The 16421-nt window shown below is 39.8% G+C and overlaps 1 protein-coding gene across 12 annotated transcripts in view; it reads left to right on the top strand.

Moving 5' to 3' along the window:
• The window catches only part of PPFIBP1 (PPFIA binding protein 1), a 187336-nt gene that overhangs the window by 105257 nt on the left and 65658 nt on the right, over positions 1-16421 (top strand). For all 12 annotated transcript variants that reach the window (XM_030540631.1, XM_030540705.1, XM_030540698.1 and 9 more), the window contains 4 exons: positions 1618-1823; positions 11218-11304; positions 13120-13233; positions 14413-14544. In XM_030540631.1, the coding sequence (XP_030396491.1) occupies positions 1618-1823; positions 11218-11304; positions 13120-13233; positions 14413-14544 (539 nt within the window). The remainder of the gene's footprint in view (positions 1-1617; positions 1824-11217; positions 11305-13119; positions 13234-14412; positions 14545-16421) is intronic.

Here is a 16421-nt window from a genome sequence, read left to right as displayed (position 1 = left end):
AAGCTGTGAAAAAAATAAAATCATATGAAACAGAGAAACAAAGCAGATAGAAGTTTTTGGTTTGATTCCATTCCAGCAGAGCTATCCAGACAGCTGTTCAAATTGAAGAAGTATTCTGCGTAGGCGGCATCAGAGATATGAAGGCTTCAACAATCCCACATACAATAATTTCCTTTAAAAAAAAAAGTTTTTAAAAAAGTTCCTGCTTTGCTGGAACTGACTTTTCTCCGCAATGCTATCTTCTTAAAGACCTCTGGCACACATGTGCAATGTATACAATGGGTCATAATGAAGTCCTAGGCTTGATATAGTCTATCTCTAAAAAAAAGTTTATATTAGCATGCAGATCTAGTCAAGCGTCTGAATTATGAAGGGCCCAAGTAGGCTTGAATAACATGGGGTTTAATGTAAAAATAAAGGATGGTTATTAGGATGTTTAAGACACCAAAGACTTAATTACATATGTCTTTACAAACCTTTAAATAATATTGCGAAGGAGTTGTTAATTCTGTCCTATCACCTCCTATACTTCTTCAAAGCATTTTTCTCTTTTCAATTTTCTCAAGGGAATTAATAGTTGGAATGCTTGCATTTTTCAGACTGCCAGACAAATGAAGGCTTAGAAGGAAGTGTACATTCTGCATATATCTGCAATATCCAAACAGTTAATAGCACAAAAGCTGATACTTTGTCGTTAATATGTCTCACTGTTTCTTGGCATTACAGTATTAAGTCGTTACATAGGTGACAGTCTCAAATCAGTGTGTTGAAGTATCGAGACAGAATTAGCTAAGCTAACTTAAATCAGCTTTAACTGTGAATTTCTTCCCTTTTTTATTGAACCTTTAACTTTAGAGTGAACGTCCTTTGTGTTAGTGAATAATAACTTTTGCCTATTAATACTCACGTGTGAACGCCCTGATATCCACTTTGTTTGGGCTTACGGTTTTAATTTTAGGGGAAGTCATTCAATATTTCCTTCTCTTCCTCTTTGTTCATGCTCTTTATTTTTTTTTAAGGCTTCCGAGCCTTTGCATCAGGCTAACCTCTCTCTTTGAGTGAAAAATGTTGACTGCAATTCCCTGTGGAACCCATCAGTGTCTCTCTTGGGTCATGTAATCACCACAGGGTGAGACAAAACACTGCTAGGGCTGAACATGTTTCTTCCATAGTATTCCCAACCTCTGGTAGCCTAGGGAGCTGGGGGACCAAGCTGTGCCTTGAACTCCAGTGTGCTTTGTATTGGCATGTTACTCTACTGCAAGACAGTCGTAACAGCCTGTGATATATTATGTTAGGTTTACTGTACATTAAAATTGTAGAAAGGATACAAGTTACAGGTATCATCAGGACACCAGATGAGTATCAGTGAAGAATTACCTGTCTGTGCTATAACATGGAGATGAGCCTGCATCCAAAAACCCTTAAAGTCTGGGAGTTCAAAATCCAGATCCAGGTCTGAATTTTGTTGGTAATAAATATTTGTCACAAGGAATCCCTGTAGGTGCTGAACCTCCTAGCTGTATTATAGCAAGTCTCATAATCATATTTATATTTTTATTTACTCTTGTGGCTTATCTAATGTAATCCTTGTCTGTTTACCTTGCTTTTGCCTAGGTTCCAAGGCTTTGGAGTATTCCAATGGTATATTTGATTGTCAGTCCCCTACCTCCCCATTCATGGGGAGCCTGCGAGCATTGCACCTTGTGGAGGATTTGCGTGGTTTACTAGAGATGATGGAAGCAGATGAAAAAGAAGGACTGCGATGTCAGGTCCCAGATTCAACAGCAGAAGCTTTGATTGAATGGCTCCAAAGCCAAATGGTACAATATCACTTTGACTTTCTAATAAAACATTGGGGGTCCTGTCTTACAGACTACAGCTGGTCAGAAAATGGGTTTTTATTTTCTACAGAAAAATTCTGAATTTTCAGTCAAAAATTGAAAACCAAAATATTTGGGACAAAATGGGCAATAATTTGGCTCAGAAAAGCTGCTGCAGAGCCTCATGATCTCATTGTCCTTTATAGCCTGGAGTTCCTGGTTGGACATTTTCCATGATGTACCCCAGTGTCTCCTCTTGGTGGGAACATTTTCCAATGATTGGGCATTCAATATTTTTATGAAAAAATCAAAATTTTCTGTGGAAAGCAAATACTGTTAGTGAACATTTTAGTTAGTTGAAACCCAATTTTCTATCAAAAATCAGTTTTAATGGAAAATATTTGGTCAGACCTACTGTTTACACTTTTTGGTATTAATAATCTATCAGGAAAACTTTTAGAATGACAGCATCTTTAACTGACTGTTATGTTGGTTTAAGAAGGAAATTAGTGGCATATTGTATCATTCAGCATAAATTGCATATTAGAGACCAAATCTGTTCCAGTTACTTTCTGTGCCTGTGAATTCCAGTTTTTGTCATCCTCGCTTTGAAGAAACCCCGGTGTGTACTTGGCAGGTTTATTTTTCCCTTGCCCATGGCTTGTTACTACTGCATTTGAGAGCAGTGTGTTACTCTGTAGTAGAGTGTGACTTAGGAAAGCACAGAGGAAGTAATTATGCACAGTATATGTGAGATATAATTTAGGGCAGCGTCTTCAGAGAGGCCTCAGCCTGACCACTAATGTTGCATCCCTAATCCCCTTCCGGTTGCAGTATTCCTGATGTACTTGCTTGCAGGTGCAAGTGAAAGTCTTCCGTGTTTGTGAGTTCCTTTGGTGCTGGTTTGGTGGCTTAGCGGAGAATACATATCTCAGGGGAGCCCAGGTGGTGGAAGTGAAAATTATATATTAAGCGTCATACTTCAGTGTTTGTCAGTCTCTAAGGCTATGTACACGTTAGCACAAATGTCAGTATAAGTTATGTCAGTCAGGGGTATAAATAAGCCATGCCCAAGCGACGTAAGTTACATCAACTTAAGGGTCAGTGTGGAAGCTCTCCCACTGACATAGTTACCACTGCTTTCGGGAGTGGAGTAACAAAGTTGACAGGAGAGCGCTCTCCCACTGGCTACAGCGCCTGCACTAGCAGCACTACAGCTCTGTAGTGTAGCTATGGCTTAAGTGTTAATGATCAGAAAATACACCTACTGCAAGGAGGGGCAGGGAATAGATTATTCCACATCTGCCTACTTCAGGTTTTGCAACTTCCTCTGAAGGAGCTAGTGCTGTCTGCCATTGGAGACGAGATACCAGACTAGATGGACCTTGGGTGCGCAGTGGGGGAAGTGGGCTTCTTGTTTTCCTAAGACTGCATTCTGTTAGTAACATTCACAACACCGCATGCAAAATCAGTTATGTATGCAAAATTAGAGGCCATTTTTGAATATTTGCCCCTGTAAGAATGTAATGCTTTTCATTGATAGAATTTGCTTCTGTTTGACTTCAGGTGCCATCTAGTGGCATGTGTAGTTCTATGAAATTTCAGTTGAGAGATACTGGTCCTGGGAATAATACAGAAATACTTTTCTCTTACTGAAGATTCTAGGAGGAGAGCAGTGTTTTTGAAGTAGCTTTTGCTTTATACTATTCAAGTGACCCAGAGCCTGATCTAAAGTCTGCTGAAGTCAGTGGAAGTCTTTTCATTGACTTCAGCAGGCTTTGAATCAAGGCCCTCAGTGCTGAAATCTGTGATCAAGACCCAAAGTGACGGTTAACACACTGATGTCAGAAGGAAGAGATTGAATTATATATAATTTCAGCACCTCCAAGGTCTGTAATGTACAGTAATGAACATCAATTCTAGCTAATACCAGGTCTGTGTGGAATGGGCGTAAACATGGGACTCAATCACATGCTGTCCAAGAGGTTGACTTTATACTTGAATGCTTGTGAATGATGCTAAGTAAATTATATCCGTGATGAATGAAAAATCTCTGCAGGTAAAGCATGGACAGTACAAGTTTGGCTATGCTGACCTGCCTAGTATGCCATGTTGATGAGCGGGAGGGGCTGTCTGTATCAGCAAGAAGATAGCTCCGTCTCCATGACCAGTGTCTCTGCTAAGGCTATCAATAAGGATGCCAAATAGTGCCAGATTTGGTGGTGGTTTTGTGATGCAGATGTGCCTGCCTATTAGGAACTGGAAAGAAATCCCCAAATTTATTTCACATAGACCACCATGCAGCTGTCAGATGGTAATAGCTTTCAATTATTGCTGTCATAGGTGGAAATTGAATTAATGATCTAGATGGGAAAGGGTCTGGATTAGCATTCCTCATAGTTCTGTGTAATGTGGTACAGTTAACAGAGACTTCTTTCAATCCCACAATATTGAAATTGACTTTCTCAAGTTCTCCTCAGGACTCTTCCTGACCTCACACCACGTTCTTCCTGCCGGACTTACATGTGTAGCCCCTATGGGATGACTCGCAAAGGAAGGAGAGCAGGATTCTACACAGCATTTAAAAACAAAATGAACTTCCTGTTTCAGATGTCCTTTTTACACAAAGGGACAAGTAGTTAAGTTAAAATATGGATATGAAATATTTTGAGGAGAATGGTTAAGTGTGCCAAATGGCCAGTTGGAACCAGTTGTGCACTAACATCTGCTCATGGAGTTGTTTATGTAAAGTGATCAAGTAGTTTCCATTGAGGAATTCAAAGGTAAACTAATATTTCCATGGAACAAAATGAACTCTTAACATCACCATTTGAAATCCACAATGTGTTAATTAACTAAACGAGGTAGAATCAAGCTGCTTTTCTTGTCTGCTTTTCTAATTTAGGTGAATAAAAAAATGTGCAGTGGAAATCATACATGCATTTCCCTATGTGCATGCTGGAAGTGGATGGATTTATTGATTAAACTTAGAGATGGGCCCAGTCATTCACAGTTTGGATCTGGATTCAGGCTTCTTCACAGTTCAGAAGTATTGGGATCCACGGTTTCAGTGTGTCTCATCATAGACATAGGGAACAGCTGTGACATTCACAATGAGATGATAACCTTTCCCAAGTTTCAGGGATCTTCAGTTTGTTGCTGATGAATAAAAATTCTCATTCTATTCTAATATACATCTACTTAATTTATATAGTGCCCAGGGCAAAGCATTTATTCACAGTCTCTTTTTCTCTGCAAATAGATCTGTTTTTGTTTCTCAGTGCTTTCCAGGTCAGACATGGTCACTTTGCAAATAAAAAAAAATGTATTTCTAACTATGAGCCCCGCAAATTGAAAGGCTATCTTTTTATCTTTCTTGCATGTCATGAGTAATAAAGTATTTCAAACCAAATTCTGCTCTTTGTTGCATCACTGCAACTCTGTTGCTTTCAGTTTGAACTAGATACATAATTCTGTTAATGAAGCACAAAGGAAATAGAATTCAGCTCGCTCTCCCAGAGTTGGCTTCAAGGTACCACTAAGAGTTAAATGCAGGAAAACCTCTTTTTAGTCAATAAAGTCAGAAGCACTGGCTGGGAACATATACACGGGGGGCAAATCTCTTGAGTAAAGAGGTATACATTTTACCTAATCGCTTTTATGAGTGGAGCCTCACTTTAAGCAATGTAGAGTAAAAATCAAACAGAAAACACAAAATCTAAAGACACCTGTCAGTTATTACTGCACCTTCCTCTTACGAGGACCGGCTTCCTCTCTGGGTAGCAGGCACTCTCAAATTGCCAACCAGTTTTTTAAAATGCTTTCCCATAACCATGAGCATCACCTAACTCTTCTCTAAGTTGAGTTTTCAAATTAAAATTGGATGATTTGTTGCTTTTTAAGTTATATTAATAATTGATTACAGAAAAAAACATCAAGTTCAGTGAGTGCCCTGTGCCTTTCTGGGAAGGATGCTTGCATAATTCACTGTGTCTTGTTTAAAGATGAGACTGGTGCAGAACCCCAGATCTAAGCTCCCCAAAGTTTAGATCCAAACCTTTTATCCTTGGGCCATCTCTAATGGTGGTGGTGGTGGTCCAACTCTGCTTGCTTTTTATACAGAGGAGCCAGTGACCTTTAACAGCCAGTGACCATTTTTTAGCCAAGTTTCATGTTCACCATGGGTTAGTTCATGTGTATTTTCAGCTTTTGACAATGAGTTGACTTGTGATGCTGACAGTGATTTCCTGACTCCGTGCATGTAGTTGTTGCGGTCCTCTCGTAAAATCAGCTGCAGGTTCTGCCTCCTCTTTAATGAGTTAATTCTTTCAGAAGTTGGCCAGATTCCTGGGAACTGATAAAACCAATAGTATTCTTTATGAAGGCATATTAGGTTTCAAAGATAAATTTGCTTGTCTGAAATAAGTGTTCTGAAATAAATCAGCCCTTTTAAAGATGTGGAGTGGTTCCCATGCTGCGGAAGTAGATCACGAGCCAAGAAAAATTACATGTGATTTATTCATGGAAAAATCCTGCATTCAAGTGAAGGTTTATTTGATTTTTTTTTTTTAGTGTAGACATAAGGTAGATTTATTTGATTTAGACTGACTGGGCTAGATCCTGAAAGCATTTTATGATAGTATGAAGCACATTTAGTCTCTCACTCCTCGAGATCTGAATTCAGATCCTGCCAGAGATCATAGGTTGAAAAAAGTGTGATGATTCCATCCTAGCCCCTAGTGGAAAGTGCCCATATCACAAATTGTCACACAACTGAGTTTTCGCTTGTGAGAGGCCTAGCTGCGGAGTGCTCTTTAACCACAAGATATCCTTCTTGCTAGGGATGACTATCAAATTTGGTCTGTCTTTGATAAAATAAGTGATTTGAGATAGCAGGGAGCCATCTACCCTGCTGCTTTGCTTGGCATCTTTGATAAGTTCATGCATTGTACCCTGTTGTTCTCAAGCAGCCACAAGGGCAGTATGGCCAAACCAAAACGTTCAAAAGTCATGAGTTGGGGTCACAAATCCATGATTGACTTAAAAATCATGAGAGTTTAATGAGTAATAAATGTGGGGTTCTTTCCATTTGCCTCCTGGTGTTTGACTTTGTTAGAGTTCATGTTTTCAAGATTTTTTTCTGAAACCATAAGGCTATAAACTTTTTTGGTAAATAAACAAAGCTGAAATATTCAGATAATTGTCAGATAATCACAAGACTCCAGGAACTGGGGATTTATACACCAAATATTATGAGATTTGCAATAAAATTGTGAGAGTTGGCAAAAGTATAATGGAATATAATTACTGATTCTGATTACTGAGTGAGTGGCAGTTTAAAAATTAAAACACTGAGGTATTTGGTATTGTTGTTAGGGTACAACATAACCTGACTCCTAAACTATCTTCTCCTAAAACTTAAGTAAATCATGTTTGAGACTTGAGGATGTTCAACTATTTTTTTCAATTATTTTTCATTTTTGCTTGGCCTCTGCACTTGTGCGTTCCCGCCACTCTTCCACCTATTAAAATAATAGTCCATTGGTAAAATCAGAGTAAAAGATCTAGTGTTCTTAACCGTGTTTATATCTTGATGCTCTTTCGTTTTTTCCTGTTTTCATGAAAATCAATAAGGTTCTGCCCACTGATGCCTAGAACATTCTCTGAAAGTAAGGAATTGGTCGGATGTGCTATTATATGATAGACAGAGAAGCATTATTGAGTTGAGCTTGAGACCTTGGTTTAATCAGGTCTAGTCTACACTACAGACCTATGTCAATATAACTATGTCACTCAGGGATGTGGTTTTTTTCACATACATCCCGAGCGACGTCGTTATACTGACCTAACCCCCCAGCTAGACAGTGCTACATCAGCGAGAGAGAGCTTCTTCCATTGACATAGCTATGGCCTCTCACAGAGGCTTAAAACATCTTCATTAAAGCACTAGAGCAGCGCATTGATGCAGCTGCGCTGATGCAGCGTTTCAAGTATAGTCCTGCCCTCAGTCAGCTCTCTCTGTTTTTACACAGGATTTACAAAAGGTTTCTGGGTTTTGTTGATTTGACAGTCTTGTTAAAACCTGTCATTACCAGTACAATAAAAAAAATCTGCTTGAGGGGAAGAGAGGATACAGACTTACTACTGCCCAAAATGGGATTCCCATCTATTTACGGATGGGGTATTTTATGGCAATATTATTTAATTAATTTTTTTTTAAGTTCTCAGCTCCAGATATGGTCTGAAGCCTTTTTTTAAATACTGATGTGGAGAAAATTCACTGTTGGACACAGACCAAGCCTGGGACATTTGGGACAGAAAAGAAACTTTCTTCTAGAGCTTAGAAATGAAGTGTCATAGCAAAATGCTGTACTGGCTAACAATGCTATCATACCTCATCAGTTTTCACCCTGATTTGGAAGACTCTCGTGCTTTAGAATTAGTGCAATAAAAAAGATATGGCTCTGTATGTAGATTTCTGTTTGAGTCTGTCTGTATTGATTTTGCACAGAAAAGAAGAAGAATGAGCCAGTGGTTAGGGTGCTCGCCTAGCACTTCGGAGACCTAGGTTCAATTCCCTGCTACTGTGTGTGACCTTGAACAAGTCTCTTAACCGCACTGTGCTTCAGTTCTCCATCTATAACACGGGGATGATATTTCCCCATTTCGTATAGGTGTTGTGAGGCTACTGTGGTAATGGGGCTGTATAAGCACTTGAGATAGATAGATAGAACTTGCAATGGAAAATGTTGATCAAACATCAAATATTTTCACCGTTTTGATTTCAGAAAACTAAAGAGAGATACCAGTTATGTTACACTGATCTACAAAATAGCAGCAAAGGCTATGAACATTTGTCTTTCACATTATTTACACACCGTGTAATTTAAAAGAAAGTCCTTCCCTTTAGCAGCCAAGAAGAGTTTACCTGGGAAACTCTTGGACTTGTTTGGCTTGTCTTTCTCACTTGTCTGTGAGGTAGATCCTGATTACTTCTGCTAAATTCCAGTGAACGCTAGAACAATATTATGTAAACATGGAGAATGGCTAAGCTTTGGCCTGGTGCTTAGAATCCAGCAGAGCTGGGATGAGCAGAGATACCGGCAGGTTATTCTGCATCAGGAATCCTTCGAGCCCAGGAGTACACATGATGGACAGCTGCAGTGTACTCTGGGGCAGCTTCCTGCTCCTCTGAGAATGCTGACCCTGGTGCCAGGTATTGATCGCTTGCGTATAAGACAGAAATTCTTGCCTTCCTGGGAAAGTGATACATGCTTCTAGGCACCTTGGTGTACCAGGGAGATACTGCCATGGTAAGAAGAAACACACCCTCTGCCACAACACTCCAATATAGCAAATGGCAGGATTTACCCCAATTTCTTGAGGGCTTAACCTTTAACTGCTTAATATTTCTATAATTTTAAACTGAGTGGTCCTCCATTATATTTTGTGTGTTGTACTGCAGTTTGCGAGAATACAACAGGATGTCTGATTCTTGAAGCGTACTTGGAGTTGCAGGGCTATTCTACTGACTCATGCAGATGGTCATTGGACTCAGCTTGGGGAATTTCTTTTAGTAGGTATTAAGAAGACAAAAAGAAGGAAAGAAACAGGACCTGATCCAAAGACTGCTGAAGTCAATGGGAGTCTTTCCGTTGTCTTCTTTGGTTTGTATCAAGGTGCTTTCCTGAGTGCTTTACATGAGGATAGGAAGAATATTTTTAAAATAACTTAATTCTGATATTGTAAAATGCTTTGAAATAACTATGAGCATGAAAGATCTGAGTGAATTAAATCAGATTCTGTTCTCTGTTAAGATAGTTTTACATTTTTCTGGTGGAATTGTTATGAAAAAGAGATCTCTCTGATTCATTCCTGCTCTGTTTTCAGTTTCTGGGCTCCTGGGTAGCAGCTACATGATTTTTTCTTCAGACTGAGGCAACTTCTTAAAGGAATGTATTCACAATACAAAGTTTTGCTTACACAGTAAAATATGTCTGAGGTTGTGAAGAGATGCTCTGTATTGTGTGTGTGGTTTTTTTTAATTACTCTGTATGTACTATTATGCAGCATGTTGCTTGTAAGCAATGATAACATTTGAAATAATTCATTTTCTTCCCCTCAGATGGGATATTTTGTAGCTGTGTTTTGTTTTTCCACTTGGTGAGCTTCCTGAGGCACTCATCTCTTTGCCAGTGTGTCTCAGAATGGTACTGTATCATGCAGATATTTTTAAAATGCTGAATGTGCAATAAGTGATTTTGTGCAATTGGGTCACAGAGGACCAATTTCTTCCTTCTTGTCTTTAAGTCTCCACACGTTCCTTGTCCTGAAAAGGTAGTCCAGTGTCTTTGCTTTATATTGTAACTCTTTTAGGCCAGGAAAATGTTAGGAATAAAATCTGTTTTTAAACTGTGCAAATTAACAACACTATATAATTTTTATCCATAATAAATATTTGGATTGGTATCTAAAATCTGGTCTCTTTACAGGCTGCATAATGAATTGAACCTTAAAGCTAAATACATTTAGGTTCTGTCTGTTGCTACAGAATTAGAGTCTATGTGTTTTGCTGATTGCTGTGTGCTTTACTTTAGCTTTGAGGAAATGCTTATTTACTTTTCATATGATAGTTTGCTGAGTCATCTCAAGACCTATATGTAAATCTGTGGTAGAGCTCATCCTTGAATCAAGGGATCATGGGTGCTTGAGAAAAGTAACAGATGCTATTTAAAATAAATTGAAGAGATGCTAATTTTAAATGAATACATTATCTTAAAGAGCTAACAGGAGCAGTGCTTTTGGTAGGGGCTTGTAGAGCACAGTCTCTTTATTTTCCTTTATTTCTTCCTCTTATATTAATCAAAGTCTACACGTCTTCCTCTGAAGCATGGGGAAAAGGTCACTTGCTGGAGGATTCTCTGCACCTTGAGGTCTTTAAACCACAATTTGAGGACTTCAGTAACTCAGACATGGGTTACGGGTTTGTTACACGAGTGGGTGGGTGAGATTCTGTTGCCTGCGTTGTGCAGGAGGTCGGACTAGATGATCATAATGGTCCCTTCTCACCTTATAGTCTATGAGTCTATGAAAGTGATACCTAGTTGGCCAAAATTTCTGCTGCTGTAATTTGCACTCAGTTACAGCAACAGAGAATTTGGGTCTGTGGGGCCAGATCCTCAGTTGGTGCAAATCAGCATAGCTCCAGTGACCACAGGCTACACCAGGTGAGGATCTAGCCCATCATTTTTATATTTTAAACTTTTTTCTTGAAGTGACCAGCAATATTGCATGTACCTCGAGTTTCTAGGATTCAATTATTTTGGAGTTTTATTGATGAAAAATGCTAACAATATGATAGCATATAAACAACACTTCTTTATTTCTTTTTCAGACTAATGGACATATATCTGGTAATGGAGATATATATCAAGAAAGGCTAGCACGTCTGGAAAATGACAAGGAATCTCTTGTTCTGCAAGTAAGTCATTTCCAAAGTTAGGTTTTTTCCCTCTTCTGTGTATAGATTTCAGAGTGGTAGCCGTGTTAGTGGTAGCTGTGTTATCAGCAAAAACACTGAGGAATCCTTCTGGAACCTTAGAGACTAACAAATTTATTTGGGCATAAGCTTTCGTGGGCTAGAACCCACTTCATCAGATGCATGAAGTGAAAAATAAGGAGCAGGTATAAATACATGAAAGGATGGGGGTTGCCTTACCAAGTGTGAGGTCAGTCTAATGAGATAAATCTATTAACAGCAGGATACTAAAGGAGGAAAAATAACTTTTGAAGTGGTAATGAGTGGCCCATTACAAACAGTTGACAAGAAGGTGTGAGTAACAGTAGTATTGGTGAAATTAGATTTAGGTTTTGTAATGACCCAACCACTCCCAGTCTTTATTCAGGCCTAATCTGATGGTATACAATTTGCAAATTAATTCCAGTTCCGCAGCTTCATGTTGGAGTCCGTTTTTGAAGGTTTTTTGTTGAAGAATTGCCTCAGTAGCTATGAGATACAGGGAAGGTCCTCTCATGGATCAGTAACTGGTTGAAAGACAGGAAACAATGGGTAGGAATAAATGGTCAGTTTTCACAATGGCGAGAGGTAAGCAGCGGGGTCCCCAAGGATCTGTACTGGAACTTGTGCTATTCAACATATTCATTAATTATCTGGAAAAGGGGCTAAACAGTGAAGTGGCAAAGTTTGCAGATGATACAAAATTATTCAAGATAGTTTAAGTCCTGAGAAGACTGGAAGGAGTTAGAGATATCGCAAAACTGGGTGACTAGGTAACAAAATGGCTGATGAAATTCAATGCTGATAAATGCACGTTGAAAAACATAATCCCAGTTATGCATATACAATGATGGGGTCTAAATTAGCTGTCACCACCTAAGAAATAGCTCTTACAGTCACTATGAATAGTTCTTTGAAAACGTCTGCTCAGTGGTCAGCAGAAATCAAAAAGGCTAATGGCATATTAGGAACTATTAGGAAAGGGATAAAAAATATGACAGAAAATGTCATATGCCACTCTATAAAACCCATGATGCACTCATATCTTGAATACTGCATGCAGTTCTGGTCATCCATCTCAAAAAGGATATAGTGGAACTGGAAATGGTTCAGAGAAGGGCAAAAATGACGATCAGGGATCTGAAACGGCTTCCGTATGAGGAGAGACTAAAAAGATTAGGGCTATTCAGCTTAGAAAAGAGACGATTAAGGGGGGATATGATAGAGGTCTATAAAATCATGAATGGTGTGGGGGGAAAATGAATAGAGAAGTGTTACTTATCCTTTCACACAATACAAAATACAAGGGTCACCTGATGAAATTAATAGGTAGCAGGTTTAATACAAACCAAAGGAAGTACTTTTCATACAACACACAGTTAACCCATGGAACTCATTGCCATGGGATGTTGTGATGGCCAAAAGTATAAATGGATTCAAAAAAGATAAGTTCATGGAGGATAGGTCCATGAATATCTGTTAGTCAAGATGGACAGGGATGCAACCCCAGGCTCGAGATGAGCCTAAATCTCCGGCTACCGGGAGTGGAAGACAAGGGTGAATTCACTCCATCATTGCCCTGTTCTTTACACTCTCCCTGAAGCTCTGGTATGGGCCATTGTCAGAGACAGCATACTGGGCAAGATGGACCATGGTCTGACTCTCCATGACGACTCTTATGTTCCTCCTCAGCACATACAACATAACTATTGTAGAACACCTCTTATGTCCTGTAACTGCAGAGGTAGTTATGGATTTTCATATTTCTGTACTCTACAGGTAAGTGTACTTACTGACCAGGTGGAAGCACAAGGAGAAAAGATTCGAGATTTAGAGTTCTGCCTAGAGGAGCACAGGGAGAAGCTGAATGCCACAGAAGAGATGCTGCAGCAGGTATTGCGAGGAAGCCAGAGGAATTTCATTTCTCTCGCTGTCCGTGCTTAGTAGACTTGTGCTGTAGCACTAAATACTGTTTTGTCTGCTTCCATCAGACTGGTGTGTTTAGGACAAAATTTTGGAACCCGTGGTGTCACATGACGAAGTGATAACTTTCTTGTTTACAGTTCTATTTTATTTGTTAAAATTGTTCTCTTTCTGAGTCATGTCTGCCCTATCCCACAGAGTAAGGATCTAGTCCTACTCTCATTGGAGTCACTGCACTGACTTCTAAGGGAGTTGGATTGAGTCCCTAGGATGTGTGTTATTTCTTAGCTCTAATTCAAAGTCCAAAGGCGGCAAGTGAGCTGATTTTCAGTGGCACTCACACTGACCGGGTCCTGGCCACCAGCCCAGGGGGCTCTGCATTTTAATTTAATTTTAAATGAAGCTTCTTAAATGTTTTTAAAACCTTATTTACTTTACATACATCAATAGTTTAGTTTATATATTATAAACTTATAGAAAGACCTTCTAATAACGTTAAAATATATTACTGGCATGCGAAATCTTAATTTAGAGTGACTAAATGAAGACTCGGCACACCACTTCTGAAAGGTTGCCGACCCCTGCTCTAGTTTGTTGTAACTCTACTTGCTGCCCTTGGCAACTGCGACAACTGGCAGGTTTGTTGGGGCAGCTCTTCTGGGTCTGAGAGCAATCGCCCCACCACCCATGATCCTGGATGCATCCAAGTTAACTGCATCCGACACACAGCCACCAATTGTTCAAGGATCATCTCTCTCAATGGTTGCTGAGTGGCAGAACTGGCAGGCTTAGCGCAAACTGACTTGCACAGGACCTGGGAGTGTCCATTATTCATGTCCTTTTCCTAACGGTGTGGAATTGTGCATTCCAGGGAAAAATCCCTAGATAAACTAAGGTTAGAAGTTGAGTACTGATTGGAGAGACAGGCAGCAGTCAAGAGAGGCATTCAGTTAACCAGGTTAACTATGGCTGTTATCCTTTGGCCTGATAGATTGGAGGAGGAGTCCTGCCTTTCTATCCAAGAGGCCTCCAGATGCAGGAAGGCCATTTTCCTGCTTTTTCTTTCTTGGGGCCTATCTTAATGTGATGCTAAGCATGTAATTTTTCCTCCTCAGAAGAATAACTCTGTTCTTCTTCATTTTGAATCAGGAACTTCTGAGTAGAACGTCCCTTGAAACTCAGAAATTGAACCTTATGGCAGAAATTTCCAATTTGAAGCTAAAGCTAACAGCTGTAGAGAAGGACCGATTAGACTACGAAGACAGATACGGAGACACAGAGGTGAGTAAAGCAGATGAACTGATCCTCAGAGCTTCATGTGGTTTCACGTTACCTGAAACTTTCTCTCAGTTTTACAAAATTAACTTTCCAAATTCAAGTCATTCTGAGTCAGAAAGAAATAGGATTCAAGATGGACTGGCTCATGGAGGGGAATGAACAGGTACATTGCCTTGCTGTGTTCCAAACTAGCAGGTCACATTCTTTTGAGAGCAAGGCTCGTGTATGTCACGGCAGATATTCAAGCATGCTCTTGTAATGAAAGACTTTGCACTCATGTTCGGTGAGAGCCAGACAACATCTCTGAGAGTTCTTTTAAATATCAGTCATTTGACAAGTCAGAGTGTAAATCTTGTCCCTATTGAAGTCAATGGGAGGTTTGCCATTGACTTCAGTGGGGCCAGCTTTTCACCCAGAGTCTGAGATGTGTCTCAGATGTCCAAAATGCCAGCAGAGATTCACTTAGGTCTGGATTCTGCCAGACTTTTACATGGGGGCACAAGGATAGGAGGCAGGGGGAGATGAATATACAGAGCCCTCCCCCCAGTGAACAGCTTGAATCAGGGGCAGGCAGAATTGCAATCCATGGCTCAGCTGCTCAGAAGTGGCAACTTAAAAATGAATATGCTGCCTCTGTGTTCCGGAGAGCTATTGGCTTTCTCTTCACTGCAAAATCTGTACCATTTTTTGAACACAGAATGCCCAGAACACAGAGCTCCCAGTAGGGGGCGGGGAGGGGCCAGCCCTGCACTTCCCTCTAGGCTAACACCGTCAAGCCCATAATGAGCCCAACAAATGTGTGTGTTAATTTCTTTTTGGAAGATGGCGCTCTCTGGTGAGATTCATCAGCGGGTAAACCATTCAGCGTGCAGCTTGGTATGCGCAGTACATTCATTTTTTTTGTTTTAATTTTTAAAATGACTCTTTTATGGTGGCTTTCTGTTACAAGGCTCAAACTGGGCAGCCCAGTTCCGCGTGGTAACAGGAAGGGTGAATTGAGCCACCATGTAGTGGTGAGCTATACAGTACCATGCCAACAATCTTCCGGTGCCTGCACAACTTACTGCAGATCATTTTAAGCTTGGATTTTATTAAAAAAAAATTAAGTTTCTTACTCTTAATGTTGCAAAGGTAGGATTCCAAATGTGAATGAATCTGTGGAAGGAAGGAAAGAATCAATAATGTAATTCTGGGAGGAATGACAAGCCCCATTAACTTCAATAGTGTGCTGAGGCTGAAGACTAATGATGATAATGTAAAAGTCGACATTCATCATTGTAGCAAAGACATCTAGCTGCTTGGAGCTATGAGCAGAACTTGCTTTAAGTTCTTTTGCCTTTTCCCTGCAGTCCGATCCCAGTTTTATATGAATGATTGATTGCTATTGCCTAAAAGCAGTGAACCTTACCAGTTCAGACAAGTGCCATACATACCAGTGCTGTAGAATAAGATCTCCATCTGTCACAGGCAGATGGAATTCTTCTTGGTATTGGTAGTTCTGTGGTGGGTCAGTCAAGTTATAATTGGCTGGTTCTTGGAACTCCCACAACTTGTAGTGTTCTTTACTCACCCCCATGAGACTCAGTAAAATGTGAAATTCTTTCCTTACATAGAAAACATAAAAGATGCAATGTGATCTGATCCTTACACACTAAAGACCTCCCTGAGCGGTAAACACATCAGTACAAATGGCAAACATTTTTTTGGGAGGCAACATTTGACCCAAATGATCACAGTAAACACGTATTGCTGAAACTGAATTCTGCTGTGGCTCTGCTTGGAAGTGTCACTTGGTTTCTTAAATAAGTTTTCCGAAACAGGTAACAAAAGTGGTTGACCCTTCAGTGCTTTTGCTCTACTCTTTTTTTTTTTTTTTTTTT

The sequence above is a fragment of the Gopherus evgoodei genome, chromosome 1 (genome assembly GCF_007399415.2).
Source record: "Gopherus evgoodei ecotype Sinaloan lineage chromosome 1, rGopEvg1_v1.p, whole genome shotgun sequence".
Lineage (NCBI taxonomy): Eukaryota > Metazoa > Chordata > Testudines > Testudinidae > Gopherus > Gopherus evgoodei.
The sequence above is the reverse complement of the archived record's forward strand: the minus strand, read 5'-3'. Positions and strand labels throughout refer to the sequence as shown.